Source organism: Cyprinus carpio, chromosome A23, assembly GCF_018340385.1.
Source record: "Cyprinus carpio isolate SPL01 chromosome A23, ASM1834038v1, whole genome shotgun sequence".
In the NCBI taxonomy this organism is placed as follows: domain Eukaryota; kingdom Metazoa; phylum Chordata; class Actinopteri; order Cypriniformes; family Cyprinidae; genus Cyprinus; species Cyprinus carpio.
Genome location: NC_056594.1, coordinates 4,791,913 through 4,807,596, shown reverse-complemented (window position 1 = coordinate 4,807,596; position 15,684 = coordinate 4,791,913). Strand labels below are relative to the sequence as shown.

Sequence of the window (15,684 nt, the reverse complement as noted above, 5' to 3'; positions counted from 1 at the left end):
CATACTACCATCCTACTGTTTCCACTTTATAAAATATGCATAGTTGTGGTCATAAGTTTACGTGCAGAATTTGTGAAATGTTAATAATTTTGACAAAATAACAGTGTTTTTGCAGACAAGTTAAGGCTGTTCTCTGGCTGATCAAAATTCAGTGTAAAGCCAGACTAAATTATGCCTTCTCTTAACCACTTTAGCCCCTAGTTTTATAGTAGTGCTTACTGTGTAAATGCATTTATGCCACGTTCGAGCAGCGTTAAACAGTCTGTGTAAAGACACTTAAATGCCACTTCAGACACTTCTGTGCCACCTTTGCAGTGTAAATTTGGCGTAAGAGGGATTATAAAAATTGCATGTTCACTGTAAAAAAAAAAAAAAAACATCTAAAAGAACCTTAAACAAGACATGGTGTCACAAGATGTGATCCAAAAACGTAAAGAATGCTCAAGCATACCTGGTTCTTCTGGTCATAGGAGCTACAGTATGTTGCCCATTACAGTTGCTAGAGGCATCTGAACCGCCGTCTCTTTAAAGCAGATCTCTGTTAGCAACAGAGGAATTCCTGCAGCTGTTTTGACTTCTTTACAATTTTATAAGCTCTTCATGAGCTATCAGCTGGTAAAAACGCCACTGTACAGCACATATAAAGAGCACATTTAGCTTTGCACACATCATTGTTTTGCAAATTCGCAAAAGGTGTCCAGTCAGGTTGTCCATATGCCTTTTGTTTGGTATCTTTAGTTCAGTGTTAAAAATGACAGTGTGAATGCTACGCGAACCAGGACTAAATGTATTATTATCTTTTTTAGTCTGGACCAAAAGAACCAAAAGAATCAAACTACAATACTAAGCACACCCTTATTGTCAGTTGACTGAGTGTTTTGGGAATAATAAGGACAATAAACTTGATGATTGATTAATTGCTCTTAAATTGGTCAATTTGACAATTGCTTTTAAAAAAGCAATGTAAAAATATGGAATGATATATATATATATATATATATATATATATATATATATATATATATATATATATATATATATATATATATATATATACTCCTTGTCACATAAGAAGTCAGCAATGTTTAAAGAACTGCAAAACAAAGTAGGCCAGAAAGAGATAAATGCGCAGGGTTCAGACTCAAGAACGAGTATACAAAGTCGAAATTGTTTTGTAAAAACTGTCAAAGCATAAAAGAATGGGAAACTAAAGATCAGAGACCTAATGCAATTACATACAAACACATGAGCGGAAACAAGAATCCCTCCAAGCTTTCAAACAGCTGCCTGAGTGGCCATCTTGCACAAATATGTAAAACACACGGCAGAAATGTAGTACTCCAGTCATCGCATGTGAGAAACCCATAGGACAGAGATCTGAAGCACATTTTCTTTTTTCTTCCTTCCCTTTTTAACAGCTGTGTCTCATATGTTTGTGCGGCGGTGTCAGCTTTGCTATCGCTCAGTCCCACCTGACCGACAGTGTTTTAACAGCTTGCCATGATGCTGGGGGGCTCACCTCGTAACGCATGGAAGAACGTGCTTTGCCTGCTCGACCCTCCCCAAATCTCCGCTACTTCATTTGAGAGTCAGTGTACCCTGAAAGAGTTTTACTGTATCCTTCACAGGGCCGCCCCACTGTCTCTCATCCCGCTGCCTTCAAAAGGCCGCCCCCCGCCTTGAACCAGACAACATGCAAAATAAATATTACTCTGACCCATGTCTCCAACTCTTGGTGCCAGAGTCAAACAGAGAGAGTGAAAAGGAAAAAAAGAAGAGATGCTTCAGAAGGCCTTTGAGCTGGTGTGGGAGAGTGTGAACACAAGTGTACAAGTTTTTTCACACTGGTATTAGCACATCTTTTGATTTCAGCGTCATCCTCCAACCTGGAGAAGCTAAAATGATTATGACTTAGGCAGACAGATTTTTTATCTTGCTTTTAAGACATGATGCATTGCCAGTCCTCTATAGTGTATAAACAATCAGGAAAGCCTCATTCCTTTTGTTTCATGTGATCAGGGTGGCTAAGTGACCCAGCATTGTCAGGAAAATGCTTTGTAACAACAAGTGATCATTTTTTCATAATGTTTTTTGTTTTTTATTTATATAGGGCTTTATACAATACTGATTGTGTCAAAGCAGCTTTACAGTGTTAAACAGTAAAATAATTGGTCAGTAATGCAAGAGGACAATAACAAAACAGTAATTTTTTTCAGTTAAAGTCAGTTCTTTGTTGATTCAGTGAACTCATCATCCAGTTCAGCTCTTTTTCAATTGTGTTTGTGCAATCAAGCCGACAGTATTGCCAGAAATTAAGCATCCCCAACTAAGCAGGCCAAAGGCGACAAAGGCAAGGAACCAAAACTCCAAACGTCAAACTCTGTGACAGAAATGGAGTAAAAAACCTTGGGAGAAACCAGGTTCTATTGGGGATGCCAGTTCTCCTCTGGCCAGATGAAACCAACATGGTGTGGTTTAATTCCTGGCTGCAACACAAGTCAGATTGTGCAGAGGGCTCGTCTGGTTCCCATGGTCTTGTCCCGATGGGCGTCTTGTTGAAATGGTCTTTGCAGAGTCTCTGACTCTGGGGCTCATCTAGTTGACATGGTCATCTCTAGGTGCTGATCCAAAATCTGGTCTGGATACAGACTGGATCTGGGTATTATATGGTGACCATCTGGTCAGGAAACGGACTGGATATGGGTGGTTACAGTTGACCTTGGAATAAGAATGAACAAACTAATATTAGCATAGATGACATTCTTCTAGTTATGGCTGTTATGGGAAGTGTTCTTGGTTCCAGTTGACCTAATTAATGCAACCTAACATTACTTTAACAGATCTGAATTATAGAAATGCAACAGTGTATTATGTGTATGCTAGGTTAAAGAGATGGGTCTTTAATCTAGATTTAAACTGACAAAGTGTGTCTGCCTCCTGAACAACGCTAGGTAGATTGTTCCAGAGTTCCCTTTCAGTCGGTCACTTTCGACGTTGATGAATTGGGAATATTGTCAGAGAGACCAATCTACTTCGAGTGTAAACTAAATGCGCCAATGCACATTGGCATGCAATAATTTCATCCAGCTGCCACTCATTTCAGCGTGAGCATAAATGGGCAGCAGATGCCATGCATATTCAGCTTTTTGCTTCAGAGCAGTGTGGGTGTTATCATTCTGCTTACCAAGGAGCTTTACTGTTCTGAACGAGTCTCTGCGATGAAGATCTATGTGGGTGTTTTGGCGCTCCACCAGCTGGTCGATCCTTTGTTAAGTGGGTGAATACTACAGGCTGCAGTACCCCCTGTAGTGTTGCGGTGGCCATCTCCCCTGTGTGCTTCAGGACAATTAAAATAGCACTTCCTTAAAAGAGCATTCACCGGTGCATCTTTGTAAAGATTATGTTGCGTATTTTTAAAGATGTCATTTCACCCGTGCGTTTCTGGGTACAGTCATTATCTGGAACACGGGGTCGATATCTGCTAACCACGACCCCATTGATGGTAAGACAGTAGGGAAGCACGACTTGGTCATCAGGTTCCTTAGGGGTCGAGAAGATTAAATCCTCCTTGTCCTCCCTCCCTCTTGGGACCTATGTCTGGTGGTTAGAGCACTTCAGCAGGTCCCATTTGAACCCTTGTGATCAATTGAGCTGAAGTTTCTTTCATTGAAAACTTTGCTCCTGGTCATTTTGGCTTCCATCAAGATGGCAGGGGACCTGCAGGCAGTTTTTGTTGACGAATCGTGCCTGGAGTTTGGGCCAGATGACTCCCACGTAACACTAAGACCTCGGCCTGACTATGTGCCCAAGGTTCCTACCACTCCCTTTAGGGATCAGGTGGTGAACCTGCAAGCGCTGTCCACAGAGGAGGCAGACTCAGCCCTAGCTTTGGTCTGTCCCGTCTGCACTTTAAGGTTGTACGTGGACCGGACACAAAGCTTTAGGACCTCAGAGCAGATCTTTGTCTGTTACGGAGGTGGCCAGAAGGGGAAAGCCATCTCCAAGCAGAGGATGGCCCACTGTATAGTGGACGGCATCGCTTTGGCTTATCAAGCACAAGGCGTGTCATGCCCGCTCAGGTTGCGAGCTCACTCCACCAGGAGTATGGCTTCCTCCTGGGAGCTGGTGCAGAGCGCCTCGCTGACAGATATTTGTAGAGCTGTGGGCTGGGCGACACCCAACACTTTCGCTAGATTCTATAGCTTTCATGTTGAACCAGTATACTCTTATGTTCTCACCTCAAACAGGGAAAGACAAGGAGAGGCACCAGTCTAGTGTTGGGTTGCTATGTCACATTTTGTTATTTTGATCCAGTGAGTTCCCTGTTGGGCAAACCCCTTCGAGGTCCTCCGTCACCCTCAGCAAGCCAGATGTGGTGGAGCATCTGGCGCCAGGCCTACACACAATGTATTCTTGAAAACTGGTAGTATGCTGGGTGTCCATATGTAGTGACCCTGGCGGGATCCAATATGTGTATTCTTCCACGGTATAGCTCTAAGCCCATGTTTTCCCCAGCAGTCCCACTCTGCCATCTCTGTAAATGGTCTGAACCACCTTGAAATCTTCCATTTGTTGAGAGGCCGTATTGGGGTTTTCCAGTATGCGTAAGTGCCACCTACAACCCCCCTTGGGGAGGATGTGGCTTCTGCAATGTTCCTTTTACAACGGAAAGGGCACACTTTCCTAGTGTAATCCAAGTCTTGCTGAGTGGTAGTGCAGAAAAAGTGGAGACTGGCCCTTCTCGGCATGAGCTCTGTCTCGTGTTCTAACATGGGGTTAGGAGGCTTGTGCAGGGCACTTGAAGGGGGCAGCACCAGTGGCGCTTTGGTAGGGATTCCCAATTCGTTGGTCACTGATATGACGTCGAAAGTGGCCGACTTAAAGGAACGTCTTGGTTACGTATGTAACCATCGTTCCCTGAAGGAGGGAACGGAGACATCAAGTGATTGAGTGATACAAGTCTACTATCTCATGTTTTTGTTCCTTTTGAATGTTGGCATGGAAATTCTCATCTTTCACTCAACTGCTTCCCAAGTTTTACATGACTTTCTTTCTTCAGATGAACACAAATTAAGATTTAAGAGTCTATACAGTGCAAGTGGATTTATAGATAAGGGGATCTGCTTCTCACTCTTCTCTCCAAAACTGCCTACAGTGGTTTATGATCATGACACCATCTTTTTCACAGTTTTAGCAGTTGCAGCTCTTTCATTTTTGGCCTTGTGAAGTTCTCTTCGGTTGTTTTTTTGGTTGTTAAGGTGAATATTAAGGTTTGCTGTCAATTTGCTGCAGCAGTGTTATTTGGACACAATCCTTCTAAGTGCTCGACGGTTCCTATCATTCACTTTTGGTTTTACGGCCATGTCACTGATTACTTCTTGCCATGCTTTGTGTCCCACAATAATAATGATACCAAAAAAATTGGATTGTGGAGGTTAAAGACACTCCTTCTAAACAGGCTTCCATGATTTGCTCTTTTTGGAAGTCTGACAAATCACCCATTTCACTCACGGCTTGTGCTAAACTCTGCTGAACACAACTTATACTACACTGATATACTGTACTGTACAAACTAGAGAATACAGACAATGAAATGTTAAGTAAAAGATAATCGCAATGTTTGTTTGTTCACTGAAGCTTACACAAATTATATTACCCACTAGAATAATAGGTGCTAACATTATTTTGTCCAACCCCTGTATATCCCTATTATTCAGTACATGAGTAATGTTGCCCTTTTAAGCATAAGCATAAACACCCATGGATTGTTTTTCTTTTTTCTCCATCTCCTTTGCTTAAATGCCTGGCTTTTGTATACATTCCCTGGTAATAAAAGTTTGTTTTCAAGAGGGTGAGTGAGGCTGAGAGAGAGATTGTGCACAGAGAGAGAGAGTCATTGGGAGATCTCAGGGTGCTGTTCTGCTTAACTTCCCCCAGTCAAAAGCTCCTCAGTGTGGCTATCCAGGCTGGCAAATCAGTCTGTGCCCGCTGTTTACTGTGCCGGTCACAAGGGCCACCAGAGCTGGAACAAAGGGGGGTCTGTTCCTATTGTCCTTCCCCAGAATGACAGCTCTCTGTTGGGCCGAGAAACGGACCGGGGGCCCTGGCTCCCACATACAGGGACGGAGGACAGTTTTAACTGAAACCATGTCTTTCTCTTTTAAGCCCTCAATCAGGCGCTGCCTCAATGTAAACACCTGCGGCCATTCACTGATCCTATCTGATGGAACAGGAAAGCGCTGTTTACATGGTTCAGGCTGCTACTAATAGGCATTTAACACTGATCGAGGCATAAATTGACTTTCTGTGCAATGAAGATGGATTAACCACATTTATTTTCATTGCAAATCAAAGGACTGAAAGTATTCCTAAATGAGAAATTAACACAAGAAAGGGTGTAAAGCAAAGAGCAACTTCCTCTCCATCTTTCTTCCCAAAGCCTAAATCAAAGCAGCTGCTGTTCACATCTGGGATGGCCCTGTTCCCCTGGTGCTGAAGCCACTTTAATGAGTGTACCTGACACCTGTGCTCAAGGCAAAGCTGTTGCAATATCTTTGCAATGGTTCCTTTTACACATGACTCTTAACTGTACAGAGCATCTGGAGGTTAATGTGACGGGGTGACAGAATAAACAGCTCAGGTGAGCTTCAGAAGCATTGCATTAAACTTAGTGTTTAAGAGGTGCTGAGCTGTGAGGGGCAGGTGGGATTGGCCTCACATAACAGCTGTCCGCCATCTGAGTCCCTACATCTGGTTGTTTCGGTTATTATGAGCATTTATAAATCACAATGGAGTTCTCTTTACCTATATTGTTCCTCAGCTATGAGATTAAATGGAGACTTTTGCTTAACCTACTGTGTCTTATATTTCCCCCTGAGACAAAGGCTATTAGTGTAGTTTAAATTTACATCACAAGTTAATTTGTTGAGGATTTGAAATCATTTAAATTCAAACTATGTAATATTCCTTCATTTCATGTTTGTTTTTATTAAGCACAACATGAAGATTGGTGAAATAGCTTAAAGTTGCAATGAAACAGAAGCATACTGTAAAAATTATTTTTCAAAGTTGTAAATAAAACAAAGATTATTGGAGTACTTTTTATAAGAAAATACTGTTTCAGTTTTTCTACTTTTAAATTTCACATTTAATTCAAGGTGTAACTTGCCATTCTTTTGTAATTATTTACTGGCAATTTCTGTATAAAAATGTATTTTTAAGTAAATCCTACAACATTTTTATTCAGTGTAGTAGATATTTAATTCTGTATTGTGACATACATCCACGTGTAACAGATTATTGAGAAAAAAATATATATGTTGGTTGGGACTTGATTCTATGCATTGATTGTTGGTTGAATTTTTATATGTGGACATTGCTTTTGCGAATTTGGGGATTTTGCCAACAGATTTAGTGACTTTCCCATTGTTGCTGCGACTTTCATTTATTTTGGTGATATTTAAACATATTTGGTGATTTTTGGGGCTTTTCTGGTTACTAACAAAGAAACAAACAAATAATAAATAAATAAATAAATAAATACAAGGCAGACGTTCAGTAATTTGTAATGTTTTCTCTGTTCTCTGGTTATCATTTCACATGTAAATACAGCTGAATTCACAGCATAGTCTTTAACATATGTGTATGATGATTTTGCCAGACGACGTCTGGATTTTAGCAGTGCAGAGCAGCAGGTGGGAAGTGACTAAATATAGTCGTACTGGGTCATGTTATCTGAAAACAGAAACATAAAAGTATGTAATTGAGAACTGTTTTATTGGGAATTTGGGTGTATTAAAATAGGAAAAAGTTACGTCATGCAACGTTTCAAGCAGGCTTTAGCTTCTTTTCATTGAAAGCATTTGGCAACACTGGAAGTGCACTCAAAAGTGGAGGCAGATAAGTGAGAACTTGCAGGGGCAGAGTTTAAACAGACTAAAAGATTGGAGATGTCCGGTATACGTCAACAGAGAGAACTAAGTCTGTCATTTTCACTGGAAGGTCAAGTTATGACATTATGACAGGGCGAGTTTTCATTCAATAATCTTAACAGTTAAAAGAATTAATTTTGCTGTAGCGTCATCAATGAACCATTCACATTTACAATATGAATAAGGTGTTCCCATCCGGATCAAGCTGTAAAGGCATGTGTATACATGCAGCTGTGTAAAATTATTCAGCAGCCTTCACCGTAGCCAACTTTATAAAGGTATTTCTGTTGAGGTTTATCTTTAAAACATTTTACATTTACACATTTGGCTGATGTTTTTATCTAAAGCGACTTACACAGCATTCAACACAGTTTTATCAGCTCTTGCTTTCCTTGGGAATCGAACCCTTAACCTTCACGTTAGCGCCAAGCTCTGTTTACACTAGTTTTAAAGGTTTTTGCTATTCATTGAGCTGTGTAAATTTATAAGAAAGTGATAAATAATATCAGTATTTCTATATGGTTCTTTCGCAATAGTGTTTGGTCGAAGCACTGAACAATACCACTTTATTTTTTATTTTATCGGCTTACTTCTATTCAGACAGTTGTAGGCTTGAAACATAGGGTCAGACAAACCTCCCATAATTTACAGCCACCGTGTTAACTAATGTTCCCTCCCTGCTTTTGAGATGTTCTGATTGTAATCTCTACCCTCAGGTAAGATCTCCAACACTGCTGATAATAACAGCAGTAAAATTCACTCTCCTTGACATGTTGCAATATCTTTACTCGGCGGGGCAATGTTGTCGCCGCAGGTGCATTTCTGTAAACGGGCATCCATAAAGCGCGTAAGCAGCCTCCACCCATCATTTCAGTTCAGAGACAAGCATCTGCGGAGATAACCCGACGGCCCTGCCGTTATCAGTCGTCTGCGTTCTCATACCTCCCACTCTCCGCTTTGTTAGCGGAGTTTACGCGGCTCCGCTTCGCTCCTCCTCCTCCAGTTTGCCATCTGTACTCTCAATCTCTGTGCGTCTACAGGTTGCGCGCTCTAGAAACGCAAAGGATTGGTTTAAAATAAACGCAACAGGTTATACGTGCGCTAATGAATCCGAGAGCGTTCTCGAGAGGGCGAAATGTGGGAACAAAATAACTAAATATACCAGTGATAACGTTTCAGTCATCACCTATTTGGATTGGCTCATTTATATTTGGGTGAAACTCTGCGCGAAAGTTCATCATGGTTTCGTTGCTGGATTTATGCGCTCTTGTTCTGTTGCTCGTATGGGGATATTGCGTCCTGGCAGACACGAGCTTTACAAACTTTACTCTGGACAACGAGGTCCACTCTAGTTTCATCCACCGGCGCTTGAAGAGCCAGGAGCGCCGGGAGATGCAGCGGGAGATCCTGTCAATCCTCGGGTTACCGCACCGGCCGCGGCCGCACCTCCACGGCAAGCACAACGCCGCGCCGATGTTCATGCTGGATCTGTACAATGCCATGTCCACTGAGGGAGACGAGGAGGGCTTCTCGTACCCCTACAAGCCCGTTTTCACCACTCAGGGACCGCCGATCGCGACCCTTCAGGACAACAACTTTCTGAACGACGCGGACATGGTCATGAGTTTTGTTAATCTAGGTAAGATGGTCACGCGCGCACTGACAGTCCTTGGATGTCAAATGTCAAATTTTAACCTTGCCAAGTGAAACTGTCCCCACCTATGATGCTTATATTGAAAACAATATTAGGCTATATTAAAATGAATTCAAAATCCATAAAATCTTGATTACTGTGCAGATGCATTTAATAATGAGTGTTATGATATAAAATATTTAATGGAGTTGCATAATTTGAGTAAAAAGAAGCACTTAAGAACTTTTGGACACAGTTTTGACAAAAAATGTCCATTTAATGAACATTATTACAAGGCGTTCTGGAATAGACTACTTGATTCTGATTGATCAGCTCATAAGTCAAAAATCTTTGTTTGTAAAACGGATAGTTCTGGTCTTTGCTTCTGATTGGTCAACACAGCCTTCCAGCTGTTCAATATATTGAAACAGCTGTGAGGCGAAACACCTGTTCACCAATCACAGCATTTTTGTTGAGGCCCCTCATGAGTTTGCTTAATAAAAGTGAAAAACGAACATTCTAATAACAGTTTGTGCCCTCAATGTTTTTATATGTAGTAACCGTTTGATAAAATCAATGAGACCATGCTACGGTTACTATAAATGCTGATGGAAAATTACATCCTTGAAGTTTTTGGCCCCATTGCACCCTATCATTGAGAACATTATGTGGGTTAAAACTTAGAAAAACAACATATTTTGGGGTAATAGTTTTACAAGAAACAATTGAAATCTTCATAACTGTGCTTTTAAGACTTTGTTTAGATGTTCTTGACAATGTCACAAAACTTGGTTCCAATAGCAAAACTGATGTGGTTTATTTTGGAAGGCAAAGAGCAACTAATGAAACTGCAGCGCTTGGATGTGAAACATTATTATGGGGATTATATTTCCATTCTATCTGATAGTCAGTTCAAATAAAAGCCAAAACTCAGACTGATCCTCTGTCTCTTCATGTTTTAACATCGACAGGAAAGACCTGCCACAGAAATCAGATAATAATAGGGCTGAGTGAATAATAACTGGCCAAAGAAGGGGGACCCCCCCACCCAGGAGTCTTAGATGTTTTATTTGTTCCTGGGCCAAATAGCACGCATAGTTCTCTCCTTCATTGTTTGTTTGATTTTATTAGGCCACTTATCTGTGCAAAGTCTTAACCTTGGCATGATTTCCAAGCCTCTAATGCTGGTGAACACAAACCTATATTTGCATTGTGTGTTTTGGGGAGTGATAATAAAACTCTGTCGCATTCCCAAGCGTCTGCTGTCTCAGTGCCAGCTGTGTCCTCCGATAATGTTCAGGTGTTCAGAGTTGGCTGTCTGGGAGCTCAACAGTGTCTTTATCTTCAGTTTTTTTTTCTCTGCAGTAATGATATCAGCTGACAGAGGCACATGTGTTTTGCTAAGTGCAACGTACGTCTCATGACTCGTTTGCTTAACTGCAGTGAGAAAGCCTATGGGGCCGCTCACATATATACTTGCATTCAAAAGCGACAATGGAATGACCCTTAACTATGGAAACCATAGTTTCTGCCAATAACATTTACCATTGCTACTGTAAAACCAAACCATGATACGTAATATATACATGCCAGTTTGATTAATGCCGTTTCTTCAGAACCATGGTAGCTACGGTTCACTGTTTTATCATAAAACAATAACTGTAATAACTCTGGTATTTTGCAACACGTCTTGTATGAACGCTCCCACCATTCAAGTAGCTTTTAGTCATCCATCTTAACCTCCACCTAAAGTGTAATCTGTGACGCCGCCTAACTTCGCCTGCCTGAATGTTTCATAGGAACCTGACTTGTCTTATCAGCGAGCTTATTAGTTTCCTCATTAAAGCGTCATCATCTGCATGCAAGCACAACACTGCCATGCAAAGTGTGATTTATTGTCCGAAAAGAGTAATCATGTTGTTAAGAGCGTGATTTGTATCGCTGTTTATTGGTAAGATGCATTGTACTGTATGTGATAGTTAAATGGTGATCTGAATTCTTCTGAAGCTATAAAACCTTCATTACGTTCCAAACCATGACTTTCTTTCTGATGCAAACATAAAAGAAGATATTTGGGCAGTTTTTGTCAAATACAATGTAAAAAATAATAAAAAAAAAAGATAAAAAAATCAGATTTGGACTGACATGAGGGGATGTAAATGAGGACAGAATTGAAATTTTTAGGTAAAGTGGCCCTTTAAAACCTGATTAAGACTTCAAAATATATTTTGTTTAGTACAATGAAAATAAGTGATTAATCTGAGAAAGGCTAATGTGTGTGTGTGTGTAAGTAAGTGTATGACTATAGGGAGGGAGGTGACAGCGTTTCTTTTTCTAAAATGTGTAATTATCCAGAGGACTGCTGTATTGTGTCTATTTTGGACAAGCACTGACACAGATGGATTTGACCACAGAGGTTCGCAGATTTAAGGGCCTCTCTCTCTTTCTGCTCCGCTTTCGCCCTTCCTGCCAGCTTTAAATGAAACAACCTGTTGCAGCCGCTCTATTCAACTAAACTGAAGTGCCACAGCACACCTTTTATATTAAACACAGTGTCAACAGAGACTTTCCCCTTTGGCATTTTGCAGGAAGAATGTGCAGATATGTGAATATATTTACTTAATTTTCCCCGTGGTGGTTACGTAGTTGCTAAATTGCATTAGGCCCCAAAAAACACTGCATGGATGCCATACGATACGAGGGTTTTGCTTTCTTCACTGAATCTGTGATCCATAAACCTGACAGTTAATCATAACAAAGATGTTTTACATAAGCAAAATGAACACAAGGAAAACAAAAAGAGTTCACACAGAAACCATATGCGGTCCAATAACATCTAAAGGGTTTTTAATGTTTACTGGAATATGATTTTCCCCAAATCCCTTCAAATTATGAAATACACCATTATGTTCCCAATGGTTTTAAGAAGGAATGTATTATTTGAGCTGTTTTTTGACTTTTAGCCAGTCATAATGCTGAATCTGCTGTTTTGTCCGACAAACAAACCAGACAGGATGATGTGTATTGACAAACAACATACCTTCAAACAAGATACCTTCTGATGTTCATTCATGTTTATTTCGGTGCGTTGTCAGTTTCCACTGCATGAGAACATGATGTGTGGCATGAGAACGCCATGGCTTTTTGGACGTAGCAACAGTAACGAAGGAGGGTGGGTCTTTGTGAAGGGTCAGTTGCAACCAATGTTTTTGACACGAGTTAGAGAAATAGATTCAAACTGTGCAAATGTAACTTAATGGACATTTTAAAACAGATTTACTCCTTTTAACTGCTCTTTTTCAACTTATCATCTTCTTACCTACAAATGCAAACTCAAGTTTTTCAGTTGAAATACACCATTTTCAGATGAAGTGACCAAAGTGTTTCTCATATATGGTGAAAATAAATTGTATTTTTTGCGCCCTTCATCTTGATCACTTGTAGCCTTTCCTTCTGAATGGAGCTGGGTGGCATTCGCTGCTTCTAAAATATTATGGCAACACTTGTGGATCTGATTTCACAGATACTCTTCTAAAGCACAGTGGGGAGGCCTGCTGAATGACAGGCTCTAAAGAAGCTTTGTTTGGCATGGCCGGACCCTCTTTATTCCTACAAATTTTCATAAGCCCGGGGCACAATTTATGACAGACATGTGTGTGTCTCTCGCTGCTCCAAGAGAATGAATCTTTTCGTCTGTCAGATGAAGTGTGTTTCAATTCCAGCGCAGGTGTGACTGTTTGTAGTAGCGCTGGAGGCAACAGCTTTGTACTTGAGTTCAGAGTTTTATAGAGCCAGCTGTTTCTGAGCTACATGTATGTGACTTGAGTAATGTTTAGGATATACTGTAGTTTTGTCTTTTGATGATATTCAATGTCTATTTGTAATGTCATTACATTAATATTGAGTATATCTCCCAGTCTTAGTTGTGTCATTCGATTGCCCCATAAAGGGACTCGTTCTGTTAGGTTTAATGATAACAGAGATGTTAGTGTGGGTGGGTCTCTGATTTCTTTGGACCCCGGGGCACCGGGACATTTTGTCTCTGAGTCACCTTAGTAAAAAGCCCAGCTGTGTAAATGACCTACAGCATGTATGTAAAATGTAAATGCAACACACAGCATGCAACACGAGTCAACACTGCGGAGGGTGTGTGAATGCTCCAGGGATCGAGAACATGCTTTTCAGTGTGTGAAATGTTGATTCTCTGAAAGACACTCAGCAAGATAGTACTCAAATAAAACCACATGAAGTTAAAGGGTTAGTTTACCCAAAAATGAAAAATAGCCCATAAATTACTCATCCTCAAGTCATCCTAGTTGTATATGACTTTCTTCTTTCAGACAAATCCAGTTGGAGTTATATTAAAAATTGTCTTTGATCTTTCAAGCTGTTTAATGCCACTCATCAGGTGTTGCATGCATCAGTCCAAAAGAAGTGAAATAAAAAGCACCCATCCATTAAAAAAAGTGTCTCACACGGCTCCGGGGATTGAACAAAGGCCTCGTATAATTTTGTAAAAAAAAATATCCATATTCAAAACTTAATAATCACTTTAATGTAGCTTGCGTCAACAGTTGTATACAGTTCCGGGAGCATGACGTATGAGGTCAATGCTGCGCATGCGCTGGTGAGTCTCGTGAAAACCAGCGTTTGTTAACAGGAGCAAAAAGGAAGCAAATTTTCCTTACTTTAGCAAGGGAAAACCAGTCTCCTCTTGGCTTATATAGAAATTCTTTGACATTCTTCTTTACAAATCCTCGTTTTGTACTTCTAATTAGTGATTAGTGTTGTTTTGTTTTGATCTCTCCCCTGCGCTTCCGCGTTCGTCACTTCTGAGCGGCGCAAAGCCGACCTTATACGTCATCCACCCGGAACTGCTGAACTTAAGAAAGTCATATACATATACTTGAGGGTGAGAAATTTATGGGCTAATTTTCATTTTTGGGTGAACTAACCCTTTAATGCATGTTAATTGCAATTAAATCAAAATATATTATAGATTAAATTTATATTAAATGCCATTAGTTGAACTTAAGAGTGCTTTTTACTATCCACTTAAAGGGATAGTTCACCCAAAATTTCAAATTCTGTCATCATTTACTCACCCTCAAGTTGTTCCAAACCTGTATGAGCTTCTCTCTTGTGTTGATCACACAAGAAGATATTTTGAAGAATGTTGGTAACCAAACAGTTGACGGTAGCCACAGACTTCCATAGTATGAAAAAAATTATATGGAAGTCAATGGCTGCCGTCAGGTGTATTTTTGTAATTACACATTTGTAATGAAAATGCAATTTAGTACTTTAAAAATATATTAAGTTAAAATGTACTATCACATAACACATTACAGTTAAGTACTTTACATGCTTTAGTATGCTAGTCAACACATCAAAATAAGTGTACTTTAAAGTGCAAATAAACATTATTAGAACAATGATTTAAATGGAACGTTAAAGTACAACTTTTAATGTTATTATAACAAAGTGATCTTTTTTAAAGTGTACTTATGTGTGTTGACAAAGTCATGAAAGTGAACTCTATTTAAGTACACTTAGTGGCCTTTTATTTCAGTAGTATTATATTATCTGCAATAGATTTAAAAAATGTAAACAAGTGCACGTGCAATACCATTAAGCACACATCTTTTTCAAAGGGGTTCTGTTGTTCATGAAAAGCAGGGCAGATATCAAGGTCTTTTACTGAGTTTGTCAGACCACTTTGTAGTTCATTCCTTTAATGTCAGAGTTACATTTTTAGGTGAGATGTCCCCATCCTAGCGTGTCAGGACGCATAAAGGCATGTCCAATGAGAGAACTATAATTCTGGCCTCTAGAATATCCTCTGAGGAGTCATCCTTTATATTCACCTCATGGAAGCCGAGCAGCAAAAAGCCACGAGAATGAGGCACTGGAGGCAAAGTTGTGCAGAAAATGGGTGGGAGAGATAAAAGAAGCGAGGGGCTTCTGATTGAAATGCAGGACTGCGTGGAAGAAGGACCTGCTGTGTAGTCATTTTATTTCTTCCTATGTTGTGACAGCCCATATTCTGCGGATGAAAACAAATGCAGACAATACTTAATTTTCATACAGGGTCACTGGAACACCAGAACTTTATAGCAG

General features: G+C 40.1%; 1 protein-coding gene across 1 annotated transcript in view; it reads left to right on the top strand.

Annotated features, from left to right (window-relative positions):
- The first annotated feature begins 8,824 nt into the window (after window positions 1-8,824).
- The window catches only part of LOC109051259 (bone morphogenetic protein 7-like), a 49,595-nt gene continuing 42,735 nt past the window's right edge, over window positions 8,825-15,684 (top strand). The window contains exon 1 of the mRNA XM_042712715.1: window positions 8,825-9,570. Within this exon, the coding sequence (XP_042568649.1) occupies window positions 9,171-9,570 (400 nt within the window). The 5' untranslated portion in view covers window positions 8,825-9,170. The remainder of the gene's footprint in view (window positions 9,571-15,684) is intronic.